This window comes from Echinops telfairi, unplaced genomic scaffold (assembly GCF_000313985.2).
Source record: "Echinops telfairi isolate 266 unplaced genomic scaffold, ASM31398v2 ScPeMD7_70;HRSCAF=299, whole genome shotgun sequence".
Classification (NCBI taxonomy): domain Eukaryota; kingdom Metazoa; phylum Chordata; class Mammalia; order Afrosoricida; family Tenrecidae; genus Echinops; species Echinops telfairi.
The window spans coordinates 33,283,512-33,297,088 of NW_022103968.1; the positions used below are offsets into that span (position 1 = coordinate 33,283,512).

At 45.7% G+C, this 13,577-nt stretch overlaps 1 protein-coding gene across 33 annotated transcripts in view; it reads left to right on the plus strand.

Moving 5' to 3' along the window:
* The window catches only part of SORBS1 (sorbin and SH3 domain containing 1), a 184,524-nt gene that overhangs the window by 65,335 nt on the left and 105,612 nt on the right, over positions 1–13,577 (plus strand). For all 33 annotated transcript variants that reach the window (XM_045291448.1, XM_045291452.1, XM_045291454.1 and 30 more), the window contains exons 2-3: positions 8,031–8,085; positions 12,527–12,595. In XM_045291448.1, coding sequence (XP_045147383.1) covers positions 8,076–8,085; positions 12,527–12,595 — 79 coding nt within the window. In that variant the 5' untranslated portion in view covers positions 8,031–8,075. The remainder of the gene's footprint in view (positions 1–8,030; positions 8,086–12,526; positions 12,596–13,577) is intronic.

The following is a 13,577-nucleotide window of genomic DNA, read 5'->3' on the forward strand; positions in this document are numbered from 1 at the left end:
CTTAGGGTTGATTCCAACTCATGTAAGGCTTTCTGAAGCTGTAAATCTTTATGAGAGCAGAGAGCCTCATCTTTCTACAATAATAGCATCCCGAAAATAAACTATAGAGGCTCCACTATGACTTTCAAAGCATCCAGCTTTCTTCAGACAGGCTGTTGGTGCAACTTCCTGGGCATGCTCTCTGCTCTGACTCTGAGCCTTCAGGGTGTGGAGATGAGACCCTTGCTGGGCCACTTGGGGCGTCACATCGTTCTAGTCTCCATTCACTGCCATTGAGTCCCTGCCAGTTCACAGGGCAGTGTAGACCTGAGCCTGTGAGTTTCCGAGGCTGTAACTGTTTACAGTAATAGAAAAGCCCATCTTTCTTTTGAGGAGTGGCTGGAGTTTCGAACTGCAGACCTTGTGGAGAGCAGCCCAGTGTGTAAGCACCATGCCACCAGGGCTCCAGTCTCCCTTCAGGGGAGCAGGATGAAACTTCTTCTCTTTGGGGGAAAACTTTGGCATCGTGTTTTGTACCCTCCCCACCACTCTTGGGCTTGGGGTGCAAACCACCAGCCACTGCCTGTAAGGAACTCAAGCCAGAAAGGGATATTTTGGTAAGACTCAGAGCAGGGCAAGATTCAAGGAGACTGAGTTGGCTGGAATCAGAGCCAAGCCAGGCCTAGAATAGCCTGGATAGGATGTCACTACTGTTGCCACCACTGGTGAGGAGTGGACACCGGGCACTGTTCTTGGCTGAGTTGCCACTGCTACTGTTGTTGTCGTTTGTTTTGTTTTTTTGTCTTAAATATCCCTTTGCTCCTCTGCATCGTCTGCTACAGATTCAAACTGTCACCACGTGAGTATGCGCTGGCTACCTGAGAAGCTGTTTTGTGCTGCACCGCCACCTACCTGTGCACTTTGTAGTGAAAGACAGTTGACCCTTGAACAACACATGTTTGAACTCTATGGGCCCACTGAGATGAGGGTTTTATTTTCTCAATGCTATTGTAGTGTTGCAAGTGTTACAATGCTATTGTAGTTCTCAAGTGTTGCAAGTGGCTGCTTAAAGTTGTGTGTGCTGCCAGACACCTCCAACTGAACTGTTGATTAGTTCCCACCTCCCACACCCCACCACACACAATGTTTTTTTTCCCCACACAATGTTTTAAGTGTGTACTGGCACACCACACTAGAACCAGGAGAAAGGTCCATACAGAAATGGGTCAGTGAAGTTCAAACCCATATTTTCAAGGGTCAGCTGCAAATTAATACTCAGATGTTCAACTGCACGGGAGGTCAGCACCCCTCACCCCAGTGTTATTCAAGAGACAACTGCAGTTTCCTTCCACCCTGGATCTTGTCTCCCTCTATCTACATTTAGCAACTCACAGGTTAACACTGGGCCCATCCGCTCAGGCTGGCAGGCAACCTGTAGCAAGGGATTGTGAAATATTTTGGATACCACTCCTGGCTTGTGTCCTTTGGATCGCTGTGTGGTCAAGGGTTGGGGCTGACACTTAGAAGTTCTGAACTCTTGTACCAAACATTGCAAAGAGTGATAGGGCACTATCTAAAAACAACTAGCAATAGAAATAGCACATGGCCCAGCAATACCTCTGCTGGACATATACCCTAAAGAGTAAGACAAAGAACACAAACAGATGTGTGCTCTCCCGTGCTCATTGCAGCACCATTCACAATAGCAAGAAGCTGGATACAGCCCAACTGCCCATCCGTAGAAGAAAGGACCACGAAACTTTGGTGTGTACACCAAAAGGAATACTACGTAACCCTTAACGGGCCGAAATCCTGAAACACCTCGTGACATGGGGAGGCCTGGAAACCGTTAGGGTGAGTGGAGTTAGTCCATCGCAGAAGGACAAAGATTGCATGTTGTTAGGTACCATCCAGTCACGTCTGACTCGCAGCGATGCTACGGACAACAGAAGGAACTACTCCCCTTTCCTGCACCGTCCTCACAGTTGTTCTCCTATCTGAGCCCACTGTGGTTGCAGCCACCCTGTCCATCCACCTGGTGGTGGCCCTTCCCCTTTTCTTGCTTCCCCTCTGCTTTACTGAGCATGGTGTCCTTCTCCAGGGACTGTCTCTCCTGACAGCACGAGTCCACGACTAGAGGATTCATCAGCGGGTTCTGCCCTCGAGTCAGGTCCTCGTCGAATCTGCTCTCTCAAGCAATGGGGTAGTGAGTCTGCCTAGTTCCTGCGAGTCACGGATCGCCCTTTATTTGTGCATCTTAAAAACCACGCCGACCCAGGAGACCTCACCGCAGCTGGGGTCAATTTCCCAAGATGTGGGGAGAGGGAAAAGACCAATCAGTTGGCTGCTGTACAACATTGTTCTAGGGTCACCCCACATCACCCCAGCCACTCCTACAGGAGTGACTAGGGAACTTTACTGGAAACCCAGGTCCAGACTGGGGGGAGGCGAGGCCTCCTTGGACACTTTGGGCCTTGTTGTACCCCGCCCTTGGCGACTCAAGCCCTAGGACTTCAGACTCTGCCCTCTGGATGTGCACAGTATCCATCAGGAGCCACATGCAAAAGATCCACTCTGGAAACCATGCTAGGAGAACTGGGATTTACATTAGACTCACCTGTAGCACATTTAACAAACTGACATAGTCCCTTGGACTTGGGGCTGTAACACCCTAGTGTGAGAAGAAGCAGATGGCTGTCATACCAGGTTATGGACTTGGTGTTCATTGGACATGGATTTGGATCTCTTGCCTTGAAGGGTGCCCAATGAATGGTGGCCTGGGACCACTATGTAATTACTATATTTATACTCTTTTTTATTTTTTATGACTTGTGCTTGTCTAGCAGGCATGCTTCTGCCTGTGTGAATGTGTGTTATTGAAAGTTTTGCCGTTTCCAACCTTCATTGTTCATATAGTGTCCAGTCACTTAAATTTTTAATCTGTACAAGTCAACACTTCGTGTATTTAAGTCTGAAAAATTGACCCATGCTTGTACAATTTACTTTCTCAACAGTGTTTTTAATTCTATACCATTGGCTAAATTAATGGCCATATCAATTAGAATGACTTTATTACCCACGGGGATGATTTATAATGTCCTCTAGCATAAAGTAATAATGATGTCTTTAGAGTGAACCAAGACATGTATAAACCATAGTTATATGGATGGATCTAGGACTCACACTTAATTGTAGCCCTAATCAAAGAACATGTAGTTCTTATGACACGGCCCTACTTGATACTCATTCTCATGAAGAGATCATTAAAGATAATGGGCACTGTAGCAAAGTATAGTGACGAAAATAGATGGTACCCATCTGTCAGAAAGAACGGTGTTTGGGGCCTTAAAGGCTTGTCATCACAATGAGTAGTGTAAGATATGAAAATAATGATAATTTATCATTTATCAGGGGCCCATGCGGGTGGAAGGGTGGAGGAGGGAGGGGAAGAAGAGGAGCTGATGCCAAGGGCTCAAACAGAAGAAAATATTTTGAAAATGATGATGGCTTGATACAATTGACGCATGGATTGTTATAAGAGCTTTAAGAGCTCCAATAAAATGATTTATTAAAAATAAAATAAAGGTTTGTCTTCAAATAAGCAGCCATCTAAGTGAGGTGTCAACAAAGTCTACATGGAAGAAGAACACCACTCTGTGTGATCCAAGGATTGTAGGTAGTAAAACTCAATTCTGGAGGAAGGAATGGTATCAGAGCTTAAAATCTGAACACCAGTTTGCAGAAGGCCGTGGATGACAATGTAAGCCCACTAACCATTTGCAGGGTTCCCACATAAATCTCCTCTGACTGTAGCTCAGGGATGCAAATATATAGTCTTGCTATCAGAGAGTATTGTAACGTCAATTATAGCAAATATAGTTAGGTTAAAATGTAACACCTTATTTGATCTCTCTTTTGATCCATTTTACTGGTTCATCTTTTCATATTTTCTGCTCTTTTCTTTTTTATTAATTGGATTAATACATATATCAAATCATTCCATAGTTTAATCACATTCGGCGGAATTGTGCATTTGCTCCCATGATCAGTTTCCAAGCATTCTTTTTCTCTATGGATCCCTTGACGTCATCACCCGTTTACCCCGCCACCACCTCTGTGTCTCCCGCCCCCCAAAACTCTTGTACCACTTGCTGACTCTATAGGTTCCTCGGTCCTTGTTTTTATACCCAAAATGCTGTCTTTTCATTTGAGGTTTTCTTGTGTTTTATTTTGTCGTTGTTGTTGGTTTGCTGTTTGTTTCTTGTTTTTGTTTTGTATGATTTTCTGTATTTGAAATCTGTGTTAGTCCGGGTTGACTAGAGAAACAATCCAGAGACACTCATCTATGTATAGATATAGATATACATACATATATATATGAAATAACTGTATATCCCAAAGTAATTGTATATTAAGAAAACATCCCAGCCCAATCCAGAGCAAGTCTGTAAGTCCCATATTAGCCCATAATTCCAATATTAGTCCATAAATCTCTCTTCAGACTCATGCAGCACTTGCAGTGATGCAAAATACAGGAAGATCACCGGCCAGTGGGTGCAAAATCTTGTGGATCCAGTGGCGATAGAAGAATCTCAGCACTGGCACAGGTCTCCACTTGGCTCCTCCAGCTGTCCGAGTGTGTCTCTTCAACAGGAAGGTGAAGCAGAGAGACAATATGACCCACATCCAGGGAGAAAGAGAGGGAGTTCCCAGAATCGTCATGAGAAGGCCACACCCACAAGAAGGCATCATCAATCTTGACAAGCTCGACAACTTGATTGACAAGCTAGACCCCACCCCTACACTTTTTTTATCAAGTTGACATGGCATGATGTAACTACCCCCAAATTCAGGATAGGTAAATCTATAGACAGTAGTTTGATGAATCATTACCTAGGGCTATGGCACTGGGGAGGTTAGGGAAAATGGGGAGCCAATAACAGTGGGTACAAGAAAGAAGACAATATCCTGAAAATTGATTGTGGTAATGACTACACAACTCTTTAATACGATTGAACTGTTGAGTTGTATGATATGTGAATTATATGTTAACAAAACTATGTACAAAAATAAGCTATAAGTCGGGGTGGGGTGGGGGGAGGGAGAGCAGGGGCAGAGTTCTGAACTCACTTTCATGTAGTCAATTCCAACTCATAGTGACCCAATGGGACGGAGCAAAGCTTGTCCCTGTGGGTTTGCAAGACGGGAACTGCTTACGGGAGTAGAAAGCCTCGTCTTTCTCCACAAGAGCCCCTGGCAGTTTCGAGGTGCTGACCTTGGGGTTAGCAGCCCAACGTGTAGCCTACAACACTATCGGAGTGATTTCTTATTGATAGAAAAAGATAAAACAAGCAGAGGGCCTTCCCCATGTGACGGCGGTGGGTCCTTGTGTGTGAGCTGAGGCATCCCCTGGGTTTGGCTCCTAGACCATCGCCCTTCATCCCTTTCTTAGCCTGAGAACACTGCATGGCACACATTTGGTTTTAAAAGTAAGATAAATTAAACTCAGCTTTAAAGAGGGAATTTGTAAATGAACTAGGGAGTAGTATTACAGTGAAACATTATACTGTCACTAAAGTGAAGGATTCCGTGACTGTGCAGGAACCTAGGAGAAAAATTCAAAGTGTCTCATTTAAAAATGAAAGCACAGCGCTTCCTCAGTGCTAACGATACCTCTAGATAAAGGCTAGGAAGGACTCTGCCGAGGAAGGCAAGACCTTCCTGTGACGGTGGCTTCATGGTGGAGTCAGAAAAATGCCTTCTGTCGCATTTTAAAAATTGGGTAAATAATAACATTTAAAAGTTGGATAAACAAAGCCTTACCATCATAACAGTGACTATTAAAAGTTATTTTTGAAATAAAAGCATTGGGTGATACCACGGCAGCCCTTCGGTCCTGCGAGGCACCTGTGGTAGCAGCGAAACACCAGGAACCTGCACCCAGCCCGTTGGCTGCACGTCCCGCGGTGGCAAGAAGCTGGGCTCCCTGGTCTAGAAGCTGGCTGAGGGGGGCTTTGGAAGGGCGCGGGCTCTGGGTGCGTTGACAGTGACAGAGGCCCAGCTGCTGCCGAGAAGGACATTCGAGTGATTTCCTTTCGCCTTCAGGTTTCTCATTGTCGGTCATTTCCAAGGGCAGCACGTAGGTGGTCACCCAGGAAGGAAATCAGCGCAGGACTCTGGAGTGTTCTATAGCAAAGGAGGGTATGTGTCTTTATAACAGACCCGCACTACTGTCCTCGCCCTCCCTGTTACAGAATTCATGACCCGGGGAGTTGGTTTTCTCTACATCATTGCCTTTCACACTTAAAAGTACAGAGAAATCACCTGGGGATCGTGTTAAACTGCACATTCGAATTCATTCGGTCTGGGGTGGGATCTGAGCAGTTTAAAAAAATGTTTTTTTAATGATAAACACAGGGAGGAAGCGGGAAGAGCGTTGTTACATGGTAGAGATCGCAATTAATGTCTGGAATAAAAATGTATATGAATGGTTGAATGGAAAACCAGTTTGCTCTGTACGCTCTCATCCAAATCCCACTAAAAGGTTGTGTTTTTTCATGTTTGTACGTGAGAACAAATAACAGGCCTTTCTTTCTTCGAATATATAGTATCGTGATCCCAGGAAAACCAAAGTCATCAGATAAATGAACTCATTTCTCATTTGTTGTTGGGTCACTGTTGGGTCGGTTCTGATTCCTAACGGAACACAGGGCTTCTCGGCCCTGCACCACCCTCACGATTGTGACGCTGTTTGAGCCCCGGATGGAGCTGCCACGTCTCTTCCCCCTTCCAGCTCGTCCTCCACCAACCACGATGCCCTTCTCTGGGGAAGGGTCTCTCCCTGTAACATGCCCACATATGGGATAGGGACTCTTGTCCTTCCTCTAAAGAAGGAACATTCTGGCTGGCTGTCCATCACAACAGACTTGTTTATTCTTCTGGCAGAAGAAATCACAGGCCACAATATTAAAATGACTCACATTTGTTTGAAATCCAAAATAATGAATAAAAATGGAAATAAAAATTTAAGAGGAAATGATGGTGGATATATATATACATGTACACACATATACAAAACTCATCGTCACCATTTTTAAATGTAAAATTCAGTAACACTAACCAAGTTGTACAATCATTATCACTGTTTTATTTCTAAAAGGTTTCCTCCCCCCTTTGACAGTAACCCCTCCCCTGGGAAACCCATAAGCTACTTCCTCTTCTCGATATTTTGTGGTATTAGGATGATTTATGTGTCTGAAGCATAATATTTGCGAGGTTCACCGGCGTTGTCCCACGTATCAAAACCTCTCTCTTTAGGGATGAATACTATTACCTTGTCTGTATACACCACCTTTTATGCGAGCATTCCTGTGTTGATGGACAGTTGGGTTGCTTTGATCTCTGGCTATTGCGAACAGTACTGCAGTGAACATTGATGCACGGGGCCTTCTGCATCTTTCCTGAGCTCCCAGCTGATGCCGGTGCTGCAGACCTGAGAACCACATTTAGGTAGTACTTCCCCAGGACTTGTGTGTCCTTCTGGCAGCTCGAAGCTTATTCAATGTTCTTTGTTTGGGTCAAATGATTTAATATATTTAAAGCATTTGGGAAATGTCACCGTGCACAGTCTGGTATGTAATTGTTCCCTAGTATTATTAATAACCTCTGATCATGAGTTTACCTCTTTGTCCTGAAATTTGGCTTTTCCCTTCATCTTTACTTTGACCTGTGTACACTCACGGCATGCGAGACTGTTCATAAAATGCTAAAGCTGAAAGAGATCTGGGATGGTATCAAAGTTGAGTGGCTAACAAGACAGAGTGCAGCAGGGGGCGATGCGCTCAAGGTCTGGCTGAGAGAGTCCTGTTTCGGCTCTGTGGTAGGAAAGCTCCTGGTGTTTGTACTTTCATTGCCAAAGAAGATAAAATAGGGCGTTCTTTCTAAAAATCATTGTCTATGGGGCTCATACAGGTCTTATCACAATCCATAGAATAGGGTATTTTTGAACCTGCTGTTCATTAATTTCACGCGTGGCGTTTGTTTTTCTGCAGAGAGATTCAGGGCCCCACTCGCAGAAGACCTGTCCTGTCATCACCATGAGCTCTGGTAAGTCACTTTAAGCTTGTCATTCTGTCCTTTGCAAATCTTCTCTTGGAAACTTCCCTAGATTTCCCATTCGCTCAGAGGCCGCCAGCACTGGTTAGCTGGTGTTCAGTTATTGATCCCCGGAGACTTGTTTTTCACCAGTGCCTTCAGTGCTGGTTGGATTTCTTCCTTCAGGATCACAGGTTCCTGATAATTTGTTAACTCTGGAAGGGGTTGCACGTTGTCCAGTTCTTTTTCGGTATAGTGACTGTGCATTCCTTCCATCTTCTTTTGATGCTTCCTGCAGAGATCAATATTTTTGCCCATAGAATCCTTCAACATTACAACTCCAGGGTTGAATATTTTTCTTCACTTCTCAGCATGATAAATGTCGGGCATGTTCTTCCCCTTTTGTTTTCCTAACTACAGTTCTTTGCACATTTCACTCTAATGCACTGTTTTCTTTAGTTGCCTTTGGGAATTTGAGGTTCAGCTCTTGGACTTCACCATTTCGTCCATTCGCTTTAGATGAGTACATTCAAGATCAAGTCTCAGTTTCTTCTGACATCCACTCTGGCCTTTTCTTTTTTTCCTATCTTTTTAATGACCTTTTGCCTTCTTCGTGTATAATGTTTTGAGGTTCTGAGGTTCTGAAATGTCTGAACAAACTCATGCAGCATTGGAAGCATGTTTCTAAGAAATTTGGAAGACAGCCACCTGGCCAGCAGACAGGGAACAGTTCTTCATTCGTGTCCATTCCAAAGGAAAGCAGCCCAACATACTGCAGAATTTATTGGACAGTATTTTGAATATCACATACAAGTAAAATCTTACGGAAGTTAATTTTTAAAAATCGCTGTAGCAGTGCATCAACAGGGAGCGGCCAGGAGATGCTGTGGCGTAAAGGGATAGTACTGCTGATGTCATATGGATCTTGGCTGAAAGTGGAGGACATCAGAAAAGTGTTTATTCGTATCTTATTGGCGTTACAAAGGCATTCAACTGTACATCACAACAACGTATAGTTGGCATTGAGGAGAAGAGTTTGCAGAACGCTTCATTGTGTTCTTGAGAGACCAAGGGGAAATTATCCCAACAGAACAAGGGGCTATTGAATAGTTTAAAATCAGGAAAGATGTGTGTCTTTCATCACACTGAATTCATTCTGTATGCTGAGCCAGTAATTCAGTAAGTTGGACTATCCGAAGAAGAACATGGCAGCAGGATTGGAGGAAGACTGATTGACAACCTGCGATACTGAACGGAAGCCTGTACCGATGGAGATTGAAGAAGACAGCCTTTCGTGTGGATTATACCTCAATGTAAAGAAATGAGAAATCCACATAACTGAACCAATAGACCACATCCTGAGAACAGAAAGGACTGAAGTGGTCGAGGATTGACTTCATTTGACTTGGATCCACACTCCATGCCCATGGAAGCGGCAAGCAGCCGACAGATCAGGACATGTACTGCATCGGGGGCAAATCTGCTGCACAGACCTCTTCAAAGTTCATGAACAGAGAAGTCACACGGAGCACTGAGCTGTGCCTGACATGAGTCATCGTACTTTCAGTTGCCTCACGTGCCTCCAAAAACTGGGTAATGACCAGGAAAGGGACACTGAAGAAGAATGCATGCGTTTGAACCATGGTGTTGGCAAAGAATTGGCAAAGAGTTTTTTTTTCAGCAAAGAATATTGAACATGCTATGAGCTGCCAGAGGACACACAAGTCCTGGGGAAGTACAGCCAGAATGCTCCTTGGAAGCACTCTGTCTCCTGTACTTTTGACATGTTTTCATAAGGAACCAAAACTCCAGAAAGCAAACGGACTGCCATTGAGTCGATGCCGACTCACAGAGACACTGTAGGACAGGATAGAACTGCCCTGTGGATGGTCGAGACGAACTCTTTACGGGAGTAGAAAGGCTCATCTTTCTCCAGCAGAATGACGAGTGGTCTAATTGCTGATCTTGTGGTTCGTAGCCCAACGCATCACCGCTATGCTACAAGGGCTCCTATACCAGAAGGCAGAGAACAGTCCCTGGAAAGGGATACCATGCTTTGCGTGGTAAGGTAGGGGGTCAGTAAAAAAGAGGAAGACCCTCCATGAGATGGATTGATACAGTGGCTGCAACGGTGGCCTTGTGAGGATGGTGCAGGGCCTGACAGTGTTTTCTTCTGCCGTGCATAGGGTCACTGTAAGTCGGAACCAACCCTACGGCACCCAGCAACACCCATTGGGAAGCCTCAGTGGCATTTTAGTTTTTAAGCTGGAAGACGTTGATGACAGCCCAAGTTGACATAAGTCATCATCATCATCATTGCTGCCTTTATTGTTAATGATTTATTGAGCACCAACTTATTGTTGGGAACTGTGTGCTTAATTAAATGCACCATGCCTTTAATTTTGACAATCATCCTGCCCTTTTCTACGTTGAAGAACCTGATTGAGATATAATCAGCCTACGATATAGTACATCTATTGTCATTAAACAGGTGGGTCAGTGTTGACATGTGCACGCACCTCGATGACACCGAGTCCTAGTGACTGTAGCAAAAGCCCACAGGTGGGGGAGGGGGAAAGAGGAGCCGATACCAAGGGCTCAAATAGAAAGGAAATGTTTAGAAAATAATGATGGCAACGTTTGTACAAATATGCTTGATACAGGTGTATGGATTGTTATAAAAGCTGTAAGAGTCTCCAATAAAATGATCTTTTAATTAAAAAAAAGAGTACACAGAGAGTTTGTCCTTGTGTCAGAGTATGAGTGGACCCTGCCCTTTCTTCACCCAGGCTGGAAGAGCAGTTTGCTCACCCTTTTGCTTTGCATTTGACAATAAAAATCCAGACTTCAACAGATGACCGGGTTTGAGTATTTTATTATTTTATAGCTAAACAGAGAGGATTGTTTGCTCTTGAACTGCCAACCATGCAGATGGCAGCCCAACACATTGCTACGATGCCACCAAGGCTCCTTATAGGGTCTGAGTATCTTCAGTTTAGGGCTTTGCGGGGAAAGCATGGGCTGGAGAAAGCAGTGCTGGGAACAGACGGACTTGATGGATTGCCAGCCCTGGCTTCGAAGCAAGGAAGTTTTCCATCTGCAGACAAAGGCCCACCTTGGCTTCTGAGAGTGACCGGGAAGACTCTGAGACCCACAGGCGTGAGTGGCAGTGGCGGTTGACCATGTGGATGTCACAGTGACCTGCCCTCCTGCTTCAGGGACCTCCTAGACCGGCATTCTTTTTTTTTCTTCTAGTTCTTTTTTTAAAAATCATTTTATTGGGGACTCATACAACTCTTATTACAATCCATCCATCCGTCCATGGTGTCAAGCACATTTGTACATTTGTTGCCATCATCATTCTCCAAACATTTGCTTTCTACTTGAGCCCTTGGTATCAGCTCCTCATTTTTTCCCTTCCCTCCCCATTCCCCTCTCCCTCATGAACCCTTGATAATTTATAAATTATTATTTTGTCATATCTTACACTGTCCAACATCTCCCTTCAGCCACTTTTCTGTTGTCCGTCCCCAGAGAGGAGGTTATATGTAGATCCTTGTGATCGGTTCCCCCTTTCTACCCCACCTTCCCTCCACCCTCATGGTATCGCCACTCTTACCATTGGAGACCTGCATTCTTCCTAGAGTCTTATCAGAGATCTCTGTCATTTAAAAACAAGCATCTTCACTCATTTCCAGACAGTGCCCTCTTAGTCACGCCCTGAGTTGTGCAGGAGAGAGGGTGTTAGGAACCAGGAGGACTCTGCGGTGTGTCACCCCATTGCCTGTGTGGCCTCGATCATGGGGTGGGCCCTTCTTAGCATTCTCATCTGTAAAATGGACCAGCTCATTGGGATGTGATGAAGATTAAAGGACGCCGCCTGAAGCATTGGTGACTCATTGGGGACATGCTTGCCTTCTACGTGGGAAACCCAAGTTTGATTTGTGGCAAATGTACCATATACACTGATACCACCTGTCTGTTGGTGGAGGCTCTTGTGTTGCTATGATACGAAACAGCTCTTGGCAGAGCTTCTAGAGTCTAAAGTCAGATGGACTAAGGTGATAGACCTTTGTTAGGAGAAGCTATTTGGAGGGAATTACGTAAGTTGGTGGGTTTTTTTTAATGCCAGGAAGGAAACCATAGCAAGAGGCAAGATAACTTAGATTATCCACAACACACTCCCTCCTCTAGCAGTTCTTCAGTTGTCCCGGGTTGGGGCCACAAAGCATTCTCAGAGCTCTCCCTGGATGCCTGAGGGACCCACTCCCACACCCAGGAAGTCTGCATGGGGTGGAACCAGCAGGATGTGCATGAGGGTAATGGATAGAACCCCTCAAGATCGGCCATGGCAGGTCCTCGGCCACTGTCACTCTCCACTCCATCCCAGCCCGGCCTGCGTGGGACTCGGTAGGATGTGGGGATGTGTGATCATACGCTCCCTTTCTTTCAGAATGTGATGTTGACGCTTCTAAGGCCGTGGTGAACGGGTTGGCACCAGGCAACAACGGGCAAGAAAAAGGTAAGGCTCTCGAAGAGAAACCTGGGCTGCGTCCTGGACAGTGTCCCGTTCCAGAGGGAGCAGGGTGCCTCGGACCTGGCCTGCCCCACTTGCCCGACCTAACGAGGCCATGAACAGGAGGCCTGCTTCTTGTCCCCGTGAGCATATGCGTGCATCTCATGAGTCTACTACCTTTTCCGTACTGTGAGATGACAGTATTAAAATACTGGCCCTGGCTCACAGGGCAGGGATGCTGTGTCAATTGCAGATCAGATACCTCAAAGGAGGTGTGCTTCATGCCAGGTGCCTGCAGCACTTGTCAGTCTGAAATCATCTTGTCATTTCCTCCTGCCCGGTGGTACAGTGGTGATAACCTTCAGAGTCCCAACCCAGTGCAATCGGTTCCGAGAGTGGCACGTGTGCTTTCCAAAGCTGTGTGCTTTCGGTTTTTAACACTTTTTTAACGAAAGCCTTCAATGTGAAATCAGTGGTGCGGAAGGTGACCTTCAAGGCCCGCTTGCCCTCGATGCTCTCATCCTGATACTTTCAGCGGAGATCCCCAAATAGGCATGCAGGCAGGCGTGCGCTGTGAGAGCACTCAAATGGCGTGGTGTGCGGTCTGGGTGCCAGCCCCGAGCAGAGAGGTGTCTTGGGAGGCCCTTTATCTTTGCAGCGTGAATCTTCTCGTCTGTGAGAGAACCACTTTGGAGGGTCCACAGGAGCAAGGACCGTGCTCCGAGTCTGGGTTCCAGTGATTCAGTGAATCACCCATCTGACAAGATTGTATGGTATCAGAAAGGAAGGGCAAACAGTCCTGGTGCTGGGTATTTAAAGCAAAGTGCAACAGCTGTCAGAGAGTAATTTCGGAGTTTGGCATGTTTGGCCTTTGACTATCATTCCTGTCTGGTTCAGCAAATCTTCTTTTTGAGACGGGGCAAGATGTACGAGACAGACTGCTGGAGAGGGAAGACATACCAGGCAGGAGGAGGTGGGGCGAGGGGAC